This window comes from Siniperca chuatsi, linkage group LG15 (assembly GCF_020085105.1).
Source record: "Siniperca chuatsi isolate FFG_IHB_CAS linkage group LG15, ASM2008510v1, whole genome shotgun sequence".
In the NCBI taxonomy this organism is placed as follows: Eukaryota; Metazoa; Chordata; class Actinopteri; order Centrarchiformes; family Sinipercidae; genus Siniperca; species Siniperca chuatsi.
The window spans coordinates 2,755,981-2,770,423 of record NC_058056.1 but is presented as its reverse complement, the minus strand read 5'-3'; the positions used below and the strand labels follow the sequence as shown (position 1 = coordinate 2,770,423).

General features: G+C 39.7%; 1 protein-coding gene across 1 annotated transcript in view; it reads left to right on the top strand.

The window, feature by feature from the left end:
• Positions 1 to 14,443, top strand: part of gabrr2a (gamma-aminobutyric acid type A receptor subunit rho2a) — a 109,472-nt gene that overhangs the window by 38,172 nt on the left and 56,857 nt on the right. The window contains 1 exon segment of the mRNA XM_044167372.1: positions 875 to 1,098. Within this exon segment, the coding sequence (XP_044023307.1) occupies positions 875 to 1,098 (224 nt within the window).

The window sequence follows — 14,443 nt, the reverse complement described above, 5'->3', positions numbered from 1 at the left end:
AACTGGCTTGAGGGGGATTTGGCGCTATTTCTCTTAGTCCAGACTTTTTGTTACACATACAGGCCTGTCTTTGTTCTCCACACGTGGTGGTGAGGCCCATATACACATATACACACCCTTCATATTCATATACAAACAGTATATACATACATATTCATACCTGCATAAATACATATATACACACAAGCACAAGTTAGTCAGCTATGGACTGAAGCTGCTGCTGCTCTGTTAATGTGCTACATTCACTACACATGCTGTGTAGACATTGTGTTAGACCTAGCCATGGGAACAGCCAGCATCTTGAGGTCCCTTCCTGAGGATCTCTGTTTGCAGGATGATAAATAGGGAGAGAAACTGAGAGATATATAGTAATCTGAGGCCATGAGGTCCAAATAAGTAATGAGTAAAATCTGTAAACTAATTATATAACAAACTGGAATCTGGTGTAAAGACAATAAAAGTGCGAGTAATAAGTCTCATTTCTTGTTGTTTGTTAGGAGTCTGTGATTTTTATTTCTGAATGAAGGCCTGTTAAAAGACCTTTGCAGTAAGAAAAGATAAGCATGTATGATTTAAAGCTTAAGTGAATAACATTTAAGAGGAGCTATTGGCAAAAATAGAATATAATATTTATAAGTAATTAGTTACCTGGAAATAAGAATCATGTTTTCATTACCTTAGAATAAGCTGTTTTTAACTACATAAGGAGCGGGAGGTCACCATGTTGCACTGCCGTGTTTCCATTAAGGCTGAGTCCTTACCACAGCGGCCTAAGTTGGATTTCAACTCGCGGCCCTTTGCTGCATGTCTGTATCATTTGGTAGTGAATCTCCAGTACACTCTTTCTTATACACTCTTCATTCAATTCCACCAGGACTTCACCATGACTCTGTACCTGAGGCACTACTGGAAGGATGAGCGACTGTCGTTCACAAGCAGCACCAACAAGAGCATGACGTTTGATGGTCGCCTGGTGAAGAAGATCTGGGTCCCTGATGTCTTCTTTGTCCACTCTAAGAGGTCCTTCATCCACGACACCACCACCGACAACATCATGCTGCGTGTCTTTCCTGATGGACATGTTCTCTACAGCTTGAGGTCTGTAGCATTCAGAATCTGACTTACTGACATATATATTTTGTTCTGCCAGATCTCTGCTGTCCAATAGAACTTTTTAAAATTAAATTCCATTGTAGCAGAAATGTTTTCAATAGACCTTTTTCACTGCAGACATTGTCATAGCAGGAGAAGCACAGGTGTAATTTTTAACATTAATAATGGCTCAATTCCAATAAGTGTCATAGTAAGCCATGCCACTGAGCCAATACCAATACCATAGGCCTTTCTATGGTATTGGTATTGGTCTAGACCTGCTCTATAGGAAAAGTGCAATGAGATAACTTCTGTTATGAATTGGCGCTATATAAATAAAATTGAATTGAATTGAATTGAATTCTATGTAAAGAGTATGTTCAAATTCTTGTTCTTGGGAGTTCAAACCCAGAAGTCCAGACTTCCTCTGTTCATTATTATTTGTATATATTTATCAGTTTTTATTGAAGTTTGGTAAATGTGTGCATATAAGGACCCAACATTTAACTGTAAATTAAACTAAAATTAAACTGTCCAATAGTAAAATGGACTTTGAACAAATTTTAGCTTTAGACTCTAAACCCAATGTTTATCTCTCAAAAGGAATATATTGTTTTTAAAACTCTACTGAGACATCAGACCCAGTGGTGAATTAATTGTACAATAATTACGGTAGTATTTCCCTCACTGTTAATTCCCATGTTAAGGTTTTCTGTCAATGATATCCTGAACATTTCTCCACACAAAAACATGAACGTGTCCATGATAATTTAACAATACGATAGATTAATGTTATGTCCATCAGTTTTAATGTTTTTTCCTTCAATTCTGGGAAATATAGTTTTTTTTGTCCTATTCTTTTCAATTGGCCTGTGTCCACTTCACGTGACTGCCAAGTTTCTTTTGTCAAAACCAAAATGGTGGACATTTCTTTTATTCACAGAGGAAAATGCAGTATTTTAAGATACGTTCTGCATTAAAATGCATTTTGATAACATTTCTAGTGAGAAATGTGCATTTTATTTTCATAATCTTCGTTCAGTGAATGTATATAATCCTTAGTTTTGTTAGTTATTATGAAGATTCTCTCAGGTCTCAGATTATTGCTATGGTGGTTGCTATGAACGCTGCTAGACGTACATAGGGAATTGTGGGTGGACTTGGCATGTTTGACTCCCATTTTGGGCTGTCTGCCGTCAGTGGGCTTAATTCCATCCATTAATCCAAGCGCCACTATCTCTGTTAAGAAAAGGCGTTTTATAGTTTGTGATTGTAAAATGTTAAGTAGCTAATTTAATTTTATATTTCCAAGAATATGTGCCTGAGGATACTTAATAATGAAATCAACTGTCTTAAGAAAGGGTTATCAAACGTAGTGTGAAGCGCTTTGAGTAGTCAGAAAAACTAGAAAGGTGCTATAAAAGTACAATCCATTTACCATTTACAGTCAATATTTCATTTCAAGTTTTATATCCCATTTCAAAACTATTACTATTCCTTTCTGTAAATAGATTTTAAAATGGCAATTTAATTTTAATATTCCCTTTTTCATTTAATTATTATTATTACCATACTTATGTCTATAATTATTCTTCTGTATTGCGTTTTATTTTTAATTTTTTTGGAGCAAATGCCAAGACACATTCTTTGTATGCTTGCATTTGCTAATAAAACAAATTCTGATTGAATGGGCTATGTCATGCTGACATAAAATCCCAGAACCAAGAATCATAAAGATACAAAAAATCTCCAGGGTAGTCTATGCATACCTCAGTATTTGATGACCTGTGAATGAGAATGAGTAATCCAAGCACTTCAGGCCTTCCTCCACCAAGCTTGTAGTAATGCCCTATATTGTCAGCAATATTGTACAATAATCTCTACAGGTAACTCATTTTGATCACAAGTGCCACTAAAAAAGAAAAAACAAACAAACAAAAAGCTTCATTTATATAGTGGGCCATGAAAGTGCTTTCTGAAACTACGCCTGGGATGGCTTGTGTCCATGAAATGTGAAAATAAAATCTGTTGGCGTAGAGCTAAACCAGATACATCATTGGAAAAGTCGCGACCTGAAGACTAAGATATGTCAGTATGAAGATTCTTCATGGCTTCTGCTTTGAGATACTGTCCTTTGAACCTTGTGCTTGGTGCATATTTGAAGGCTTATAATCCAGCAACAAAAGAGGCTACAGACATGTGACCAACTGTTATAGAGAGCTCTTGACTCCAGAGGGACAGTTGGGCTATACAAATATCGATATAATTGCACAGGATAATAAATAAATATGGTAATAATTTATTTTCACCCATTTAACAATTATATATATTAAATCTGATTACACAAATGTGTTTACCATACCCTTAAAGTCCCCAGTGTACTCTCAATTCAGTATTTGCAAGTTCTTTGAAAAACACTATTTCCTATAAACAGGGTTGTAAAAAGATATATCTACTAAATATATCAAATATCTACTACAGCCGAACTAGTAATTACACTTCATCTAGATGATCTATGTTAAGAAAAAGTAAAGATCTTGGTATATTTCAGATATTTTAGCGAGTATTCTAGATATGGGGTTTTGGGTTGGGAGCTGGGAGCAGGTCTAGACCGTACTCTTTATAATATTGTAGAAAAGGTTTCAGTCCTAGTCATCTGGACACTGTTTTCAGAATCAAGACGTTTCGGCTCCCATCCGGAAGTCATTCTCAATTGTGAAAAAATTGGACGGGAACTGGAAATTTAAGCTAAGTTACATAAGCCCTGCCCTCAGGAGGGAATCTGCCTGAGTATCTGTTAATAGCTAGTTTCACCTGAAACTGACCTAATAGTTTCCAAGATGGCCCAGTAATCAGTAATCAGGCCTATTGTTTTCTGGCTGCACCTACCTCATCACTGTTAAGTACCTGATTAGCATGTGATTGGCGTGACCAAGGTGATAATACACTCTGATAGACTTTGGGCAGATTAAATCAGACCACCATTTCTGTTCAAAGAGGGGTTCTCTTTTTTCACAAATATGGCTTCCTTGATGCCCCGTTCAAACCAACTCTTCTCTCTACTTAGAATCTTCACCTCGCTGTCTTCAAATGTGTGGTTTGTAGCGTTTAGATGCAAATGCACGGCGCTCTGTAATCCTGAGTTAGCGTGTCGTCTGTGCTGATAAAGTCTTTTGTGAAGTGGCTGTTTGGTTTCGCCTATGTACCGTTCTTTGCAGTTTTCCTCACTGCACTGAATGGAGTAGACAACATTGCTCTGTTTCTGTGTGGGTAACTTGTCCTTAGGGTGAACGAGTTTCTGTCTTAAAGTGTTGCCTGGTTTAAAGAAGACAGGAACATCGTGCTGTCTAAAGATCCTTTGTAGTTTTTCAGACAGTCCAGATACATAAGGAATGGAGACACCGTTCCTTCTCGGTTCAGTTACACTTTTGTCCTGTTTTTTGGCTCTTAACTTTGTTGATAGCCCAAGTAGGATAACCACAGGCTGAGAGTGCATTCTGGACATGCCTTTCCTCTTTCTTCTTACCCTCTGAGCCTGTGGGCACTTCTTTGGCTCTGTGTTGTAATGTCCGGATTACACCCAGCTTGTGCTGTAGTGGATGGTGTGAGTCAAAGAGCAGGTATTGATCCGTATGTGTTGGTTTCCTGTACACTTCTATCTGGAGCTTTCCGTCCTCTCCTCTGAGAGTAGAACAATCAAGAAAGGCCAAGCGGTTCTCTTTTGCATCCTCACGCGTGAACTTGATGTTGGGGTCCACCGTATTGATATGCTCTGAGAACGCTTCCAGGTCTTGTTTCTTGATTTTCACAAAGGTGTCATCCACATAACGGTACCAATGACTTGGTGGTGTGCCCGGAAACGAGGATAATGCCTTCTTCTCAAACTGTTCCATGTACAGGTTGGCCACAATGGGAGAGACCGGAGAGCCCATAGCACAGCCGTGAATCTGTCTGTAGAAGTGTCCCCGGAATTGGAAGTAGGTTGTGTTGAGACAGATGTCTAATAGTTTACATATGTGTTCAGGTGTAAGCATGGTCCTTTGCTGCAAGGTGGAGTCCTCTTGCAGTCTTCTCATCACCGCTGTCACTGCTTCTGAGGTTGTTATGCAAGTGAACAAGGACACTGCATCATAAGAAACCATAACGTCATCTGGGTCCAACTGGAGATGTTTCACTTTGACCACAAATTTCTGTGTGTTTTCCACATGATGTACTGTGTTTCCCACCAACGGAGCCAAGATTGTAGTCAAATGTTTGGCTATGTTGTATGTGATGGAATCTGTGCTGCACACGATGGGTCTGAGTGGAACATTCTCTTTGTGAATTTTGGGAAGGCCATAGATGCAGGGAATGGCTTCCCCAGGGTATAGTCTGTAGTACAGAGGCCTGTCTATCACCTCCTCCTTCTCAAGCTTCTGTAGACAGTCTATAACCTTCTTCTTGTAGCCATTGGTTGGATCTCTTTTAAGTTTTTGATATGTGGTTGTGTCTTCAAGAAGGTTGTTGACCTTGGTTTCATAATCGGCTGTGTTCAGAATCACAGTGCAGCGACCCTTGTCTGCTGGTAGAATGTTTATGCTGTGATCCTTCTGCAGTGCTGAGAGTGCCCTCCTCTCTTCGGATGTAATGTTGGAAGGAGGTGGTTTGGCACTCTTTAATGTTGCTGTGACACGTAGCCTCAGGTCTGCAGCCTCTGCTTCAGTCATGTTGTTCTTCCTAATGGCTGTTTCTGTGGCTGTGATGTAGTCCACTGTAGGGATGTGGTTGGATGTAACTGAAAAGTTGAGCCTTTTGGAGAGCACATCTTTTTCTGCCTGTGTCAGGATGCGGTCTGATAAGTTTTTGATCCAATTGTTTCTGTTGATACATGTCTCCCTTTGTTCAGTCCCTGATCTCCTGTTGTGCTGGTCCTTTCCTAGATTCCTCTTATTCAAAAGGATGTTAAATTTCTTAATTTGCCGCTCCTTGCTCTTCCTATGTTGTGCACCCTGTGCTACCTGTGTAAAGTCCATCACTCTCTTGAGGATTTCTTCTGGGACAATGCTTGTTAACTTCTTCTGCAAAAATTCTATTCTGTTCTTCAAATTGTCTATTCTTAAGTTGTTTTCCCTGATCCTTTCACTAAGCATCTGGATCAGGTTTCTTCTCCAAATCTTCTGTGCTCTGTGTCCTTTTACTGGTGGTTTAATCTGTAGGCTCTTGGGAATAATCTTGCTCTGCCTGCATCTTAGATTAAAACGGACTTCCGGATGGGAGCCGAAACGTCTTGATTCTGAAAACAGTGTCCAGATGACTAGGACTGAAACCTTTTCTACGATAGAACACTCCTGGACGAATGAGGGACTACACCGTCTCTTTATAATATTAATTACAGAGACCCAACAAATCCCACCATGAGCAAGCATTTGGCGACAGTGGCAAGAAAAAACTTCCTTTTAACAGGCAGAAACCTTGGACAGAACCAGACTCAATGGTGGGCGGCCATCCGCCGCTGCCGTGTTAGGTTTTGAAAGAGAGAGAGAGAAGGGAGGGGTTTGGGGGAAGGGGATAGGGTTAGGGAGGCACAATGCAAAGACCACCAATTAGTAATAATAGGAATGACAACTATAGGAAGAATAATGTCAGGATCAGTAACAGAGCCAATAACAACAACTGTAGTAGCAGTTGTCGAGCAGGAACATGGGGGCAGCAGGTGGCCCACAACCACAGATCCAGACTCTGCAGCTCCGGAGTCAGAAATACCTACTGAAAGTGATAGAAGGAGAGAGGAGAGAAACAAGAAAGCACAGAACTACGGGAGAGAGAAGTGTTGAGTTAGTAACATGCAATGGGATAAAAATGCATACAGATGGAGAGGGAGAGAAGGAGAGAGGAAAGAGGCATATCAAGTGAAGTGTCCCAGCAGTATAGGCCTATAGCAACATATTTTGGTTCAGGACTCACCCAAGCCAGCCCTAATTATAAGCTTTATCAAAGAGGAAAGTCTTTAGCCTACTCTTAAATGTGGAGATGGTGTCTGCCTCCCAAACCTTAAACTGGGACCTGATTCCACAGAAGAAGAGCTTGATAACTGAAGGCTCTGGCTCCCATTCTACTTTTGGAGACTCTAAGAACCACACGTACCCCTGCATTCAAGGAGTGCAGTGTTCTACTCAGGTAATAAGGCGCAGTGTTCTAGTCGGATAATATGGTGTTATGAGATCTTTAAGATACGATGGTGCCAGACCATTAAGAGCTTTGTAGGTGAGGAGAAGGATTTTAAATTCTATTATAAATTTTACAGGGAGCCAGTGTAGAGAAGCTAATATTGGAGAGATATGATCTCTTTTCCTAGTTTTTGTCAGTACACATGCCGCAGCATTCTGGATCAACTGGAGAGTCTTAAGGGACTTATTTGGGCAGCCGGATAATAAGGAATTGCAGTAGTCCAGCCTAGAAGTAACAAATGCATGCACTAATTTTTCGGCATCATTTTGAGACAGGATGTGTCTGATTTTTGCAATATTACGTAGGTGAAAGAAGGCAGTCCTTGAAGTTTGTTTCATGAGGGAGTTAAAGGATAAATCCTGATCAAAGATAACTCAGAGGTTCCTTATAGTGCTGCTGGAGGCCAGGGCAATGCCATCTAGAGTAACTGTATCTTTAGATAATTTGTCTCGGCGGTGTTTGTTGACCAAGTACAATAACTTCAGTTTTGTCAGAGTTTAACATCAGAAAGTTGCAGGTCAACCAGGTCTTTATGTCCTTAAGGCATGCCTGAAGTTTAGTTAACTGGTTAGTTTCATCTGACTTGATCGATAGATATAATTGGGTATCATCTGCATAGCAATGAAAGTTTATGGAGTGCTTCCTAATAATACTGCCTAGGCGAAGCATATATAAGGTGAATAGAATCAGTCCAAGCACAGAACCTCGTGGAACTCCGAATATGATCATAAAAAGATATATCTACTAAATATATCAAATATCTAGTATATCCAAACTACTAATTACACTGCATCTAGATAATTCATGTTAAGAAAGACTAAAATGTTGGTTTATTTAAGATATTTTAGCCAAAACAGGAGTCGAACACCCCGTAATTTACAGCTTTCTCACCACACCGAAAACAACCAATGGGAAGAGAAAAAAAACTTTTCCTTTGGATCAGGGAGCATTTAATGCCAAAAATGCCTATGTAAAAACCTATGTGGCACACTATGTCTGGCTGATAAGTCATTTAAACATTTTCCACCAGACTTCAGGTTTAGTCGTGAGCTGGATTCCTCTTGCAGCGTTGGCTAAGGACCATGGATAATGTAGCCTAGCATTCCGCTATCCAAAACTGACAAAAAAAACTTTATTACTCAGAATTGAAGGAGAAATAATTAAAACTGATAGCCGTAACATTAACCAATCTTATTGTTGAATTATCAAGAACACTTTCGTCTTTTAGTTTTGAGAAATATTGAGGATGTCATCGAAAGAAAACCTTAACATGGGAATTAACAGTGAGGAAAATAATTCCGGCGCCGGGTCCTCGGATCTCCAATGGGACTGATGCTCACAGCATCTTATAGCGCCGCCGTCAGGTTAATATTGGAGTGAGTAGACGGCCGGAGCAGTTCCTCTGAGAGTGTAATTCAGTTCAATTCGATTTTATTTATATAGAGCCAATTCATAACAGAAATTATCTCATTGCGCTTTTCCTACAGAGCAGCTCTAGACCGTACTCTTTATAATATTATTTACAGAGACCCAACAAATCCCACCATGAGCAAGCACTTGGCGACAGTGGTAAGGAAAAACTTCCTTTTAAGAGGCAGAACCAGACTCAATGGTGGGCGGCCATCCGCCGCTGCCGTGTTATGTAATATTGCCGTGGATGGTTTCTACATTGAAGTTAATTGAAAGCCCGATGCATCTCATACAGACGCACAAGGTACGCCCGTTGTGTGCCAAGGGGCAAGCTGAAGCAAACTTGGGTTCTGCTGCAGGACAATGATCCAAAACACACCATCAAGTCCACCTCTGAATGGCCGAAGAAGAACAAAATGAAGACTTTGGAGTGACCCTAGTCAAAGTCCTGACCTGAATCCTATTGAGATGCTGTGGCATGACCTTAAAAAGGCATTTCATGCTCGAAAACCCTCCAATGTGGCTGAATTACAACAATTCTGCAAAGATGAGTGGGCCAAAATTCCTCCACAGCGCTGACTCATTGCAAGTTATCGCAAACACTTGATTGCAGTTGTTGCTGCTAAGGGTAGCCCAACCAGTTATTAGGTTGAGGGGGCAATCACTTTTTGACACAGGGCCATGTAGGTTTGGATTTTGTTTTCCCTTAATAATAACAACCTTCATTTAAAAACTGCATTTTGTATTTACTTGTGTTATCTTTGACTAATATTTAAATTTCTTTGATGATCTGAATCATTTAAGTATGACATGCAAAAAAATAAGAAATCAGGAAGGGGGAAACACTTTTTCACACCACTGTATATAATTTGCTTCAATTTTGATAATTTATTTGTTATAACTATTCCAAAATATTGTTTTCGTAGTGATCTTGTGTGCCTGTCGGATAGCTTCTGTTGGGGAATAATCTATGGACAAGATCTGAGTTTCGAACTAGAATAGTACCTATAGGACCCAATCATTTCATTGGCATGGGAAGCATATATTTGGTTGTTTGAAATAGATTAGGACATAATCCACGAACATGTTCTGTGCACCTCACCTCCATCCCCTTGATATCCTCATTTTGTCTTATTGCCTGAGCCAAGGGCTCGATTTAGATTGCAAAGAGGGTGGGTGACAGAGAGCAGCCCTGTATAGTAGATCTCTCCAATTTAAACCAATTTGTAAGATTTCCATTTATTTTTATTCTTGCCATCGGATCTTGATATAGTGTTTTGATGCAGTCCACTGAATCTTGGTTAAAGCCAAAAACAGCGATATAAAAACTTCCAGCTAACGCTCTCGAAAGCTTTTTCGGTATCTAAGCTAACTAATATGACGCTTTCTACTTTTATTCTTATTTTCTCAATTATGTGCAGTGTCCTTCTAATGTTGTCTTGTGTCTGATGTCCCTTAAGAAAACCTCATCAACTAATTCTGACATGGCAATTAAGTATTGATATTGGCCTGTAATTTTTCCAATATTCATTGTCTTTCCTTTCCTTGGGGATTACTGTAATCATGGCCTCTTTCCAAGAGGGGGAGATCTTGCCTTTTTTTAAGTGTTTCATTGAGTGATGCTAATAACAGAGGGCTTAGTTCCTTTTTAAAGATGTTATACCATTTAACATAAACCCATTGCTTCTTGGTGCCTTGTTTGATTTTAATTTATTAATTGCACTTTCCAGTTATTTTTCAGTAATATAAGAATTTACAATTCCATTCTGTGATTCCCCTATTGCTGGTAGAACCAATGAATTTATAAAGTGTTTTATTGTCCCCTAATTTCCAGAGGCTGGCTGTGAGTATAGCATTTTATAATAATTTTCAAATACTTATACCACATGTTCTGGTTCAAATACTAATGTGATGGATGTAGGTTCTCTAATTATATGAATTGTATTAAGCTGTTGTTTCTTCCTCATGTGTCTAGCTAGTGATTTGGGACCCCCTTTGTAGTAGGTTTGTTTCAGGAATATAGTTTTCTTTTCTACTCCATTCCCTAATTATTCTTCCACTTGTTGCTTCTTTAATTTGGTGATCACTGGATCATTTGTATTGTTGTGTGTCTGTTCTAAAATTTTGAGCTCTCCACTCTTTTCCTGATATAATTTTTTTCTAGTCTTTTTTAGATATGTGGTTTGTGATACTAACTTTCCACGCATAACTGCTTTCATCGGGTCCCAGAGAATAGAAGGGTCTACTTCACCATTATCATTCTGTTCTCTGTATGTGATTATACTCTTTTTAATTTCTTCAACCAATCCTGTATCGTTTAATATGCTTATGTTAATTTGCCAGGTTGAATTTTTTTTCTTATTATTTAAATTTAATGTAAGGTAATGGGCAGAAGGATCTGATAGGTCGGATACTCCTTGCATTCTACTACTCTAAACCTATCCACTGTATTAATGAAATTAACTGTAGCCGATTTTTTTAAATCCCTTTTTTCCATGTTCTGTCTGAGACAGGCTCTTGCAGGTAAATTACCTGCATTTTTTCTTTTTTAAACTTTGCTATGACCTTCGCCCTTTTTATCGGATTGTTCAACCCATTCCCATTCAAAGACACCATTTTAAGATGATTAAGTTGCTTCCTGACAGTTTCTCACATATTCCCAGTAGGTGATTTGAGAGGGGACGAGGGGGGATGCCATCCCACTTGTTAGCAAAATGACCAAAATCCATCCCCCTTGTTAACCTGCTCAAAAGATGCTCTGTGCTTTGTCTCATAGTGGCACTTCACATTGCAGCTTTTAATAATCGCTACGGTCCCCGAACATATGAGACATACTTGTTTTGACGTGTCCGAGGGTAGACTGAACATGTAAGAGTCTGTCCATTCTTGATTAAAAGCTCTGTTTCCGTGGTCTACTTTTTTCTTTTTAGAGCACGGCGTGAAATTATTTCTCCAACTCTTCTCGTCTCTACTCTCCCTGTGTGTGTTTACCTCACTCTCTGACTCAACTTGTATGGTTATGTACAGATTTTATTGGCTGAGTAGCAACACATGAGATGATTTACAACCCATGCAATTGGTCTGCGAGTTTCCTGGGCCGCTAAAGCAGTGCGGTAAAGGCTACAAAAGCTGCGCCGGTTAAAATAGAAACGCTCCATCAAAATTAAATAATTCTCAACAATTTATCAATATTTTCTACAGCAGACAGGGGGAAAGAGAAAGTGAAAAAGACACAAGGGAGCCCTTCTCTCCCTTCAGCCAGGGGTTGGGGGGGTTGCTCCCATTGGGCCATCCCCCCTGTTAAATATGTACAAATCGCCTACTGCCTATAACCTTATGAACATTAGGAACAATAACACCAGAACCCAGGACTAAGCACTTCTGAAAACATGGGGCTCCATTTTTTGGCCCAAGTCCCTGTTTGGAGGAGAGGGGAAAATCCTCCTGTATAGGAAGAGCCCCTCACTAGAGATATACAGAAACCCTGATGGGAGTCCGCCTTCCCTTCTAGATGTGTCCAACATCCCTCTGTAGTCTTCCTCTTCCAGTCAGTTGTATATTAGGAGAAGTATTAGGGGTGGGAGGTAAGCTGTAGCTTGTATCTAGACTCTGTATTCAAATTATACTGACTTTGATAAACGCATATATGGTCCCATAAGGTTAAAACTATATTTTTCAATCATAGCTGACCTCATTCCAAAATTAAATGTATTGTGGTGTTCTGCTTTAGAGCATGGCCTTGATTTTGTTTCAAACTTATTTTAAGTTTATGTCCTGTATACGGCATTAGCTACCTCGCATTCCTCTCTGATGTTTTCTTCACCTCCAAAACTCCTGTAGTTTTTCCTTTGCACATTGAGCCATCCCTCTTTGCACTTCTGGTGCCCCGACAAGTTGCAATGGTGAAGGTTTTTGGCAGCCAATCCTCCATTGAGCATCTGTCATTGGTTTCCTTTACCCAGATGTCCAGTCCCCTCTTCATCATCTCTTTTGAAGCTTCCCATGCTCTGTTATAAAGCTGGGGTCCATCAGTCCAGTGGATTTTAATCCTTGTCAGAGGCACCTGCAACCTGATCCCCTTTTCCTTCAGCACCTTCTTTATTTCCATGTAGGCTTTACATCTCTGCAGTACCTCCATCGTGTAGTCATGATCAAAAAAACAGAGGTTTGCCGTCTAGTTTGATCCATTTCTGCCAGGCTTTCTTAAATATCATCTCTCTGGTGTCAAACTGGAGGCAATTAACAACTATGGATTGTGGTGTCTCACCAGGGCTGGCCATCCTCGCCGCCGCTCTGTGTGCATCAACAGATTGGACCCCTCTGGCAGTGTTAATTCACTCTGTCGTAAGTTATCTACAAAGCGGGGCAGCGAGTCCCCTTCTTCGCCCTCTGTGAACCTGAAGATTCACACATTGTTTCTCTGTGACCTTCCTTCCAGGTCAATTAGTTTTTCTCGTAGTTTTCTTTGTTCTTTGAGCGTTGTCAGAAGAGCTTCGTTAGCTTCCATATTCCACGTCTCAAGTTCCTCAATGCGTGTTTGAGCTTCATTGATACTTTTCCTTTGGTCCTGTAGCTCGCTGTTATTCTCCACCAGTCTGCGGATAATTTGTTCCTTGTAGGTAGCGAGTTCCTGTATGAAGTCAGTTTTGAATTCTTCTTTCTATACAGTTATTCTTAATGCCACCAAGTCCGATTCCCCGTGAAAGGATTTACAGCATGCAGACTGGAAGAGCGTATGTTTACATTTTCCCAGGCAAAGTTTCACAGTTAGTACGTTAGTCAGTTATAAGGAATCAGGAGGAGAGTTTTCTTTAGAGAATTTTATTTTGGACGTTATATTTTGTGGTTATGGCTGATACTGGGGCAGGCTCAGCAAAGAGAAAAATAAGAGAATTGACCGAAGAACAATAAGAAAAGCTAAAAGGGATAGTGAAAGTGCACAGGTGAAAACACGATACAACTTTGGTTGGTTATTCAACAGATGTAGAGAATTGCGGGATTTGAAAGGATTCAAAACCGATCCTGAAGTTATCTCCGATAAAAGTATATTTTAAGAAGTGACTGAAGATCACTGAATCAGCTGACCTGATTTCCTCAGACAGGCTGTTCCAAAGCCTCAGGGCCCTGACTGCAAACACTCTGTCTGTAGTTTTCAGCCTTGTCTCTGGAACAGACAAAAGACCTTTGCCCAAGGATCTCAAGGTATGTGCCGGTACGTACGGTACTAAGAGGTCAGAGATATTGCAGAGAGAAAGGCCATGAAGTGCTTTACTTACTTACTTAAAAGTAATCAGTAAAATCTTAAAATCTATTCTATAACAGACTGGGAGCCAGTGTAAAGAGGCTAAAACAGGATTTATTTGATCACGTTTTTGGTTATGGTTAAAAGCCTGCCAGCTGAGTTCTGTACGGGCTGGAGTCATTCAATATATTTTTGGTTAAGGAAAGTAAAAAGGCTGTTGCAGTACTCCAGCCGTGATGAGATGAAGACGTGTAAAATAATAATAATAATAATAACTTTTTTTATTCAGCACAATTCAATACAAAGTTACAAAGTGCGCTACAATAAAAACATAATAACAGCAAATAAGATCCAGAACTTAAGATGAAACATGATAAAATAATTTAAATAATTGCAACAAATACCATCAGATTAAGAAAAAGCCATATGATAAAAGTGAGTCTTAAGAAGAGATTTTAAGGAGGATACTGTGTTTACCTGCCTGAGATCTCC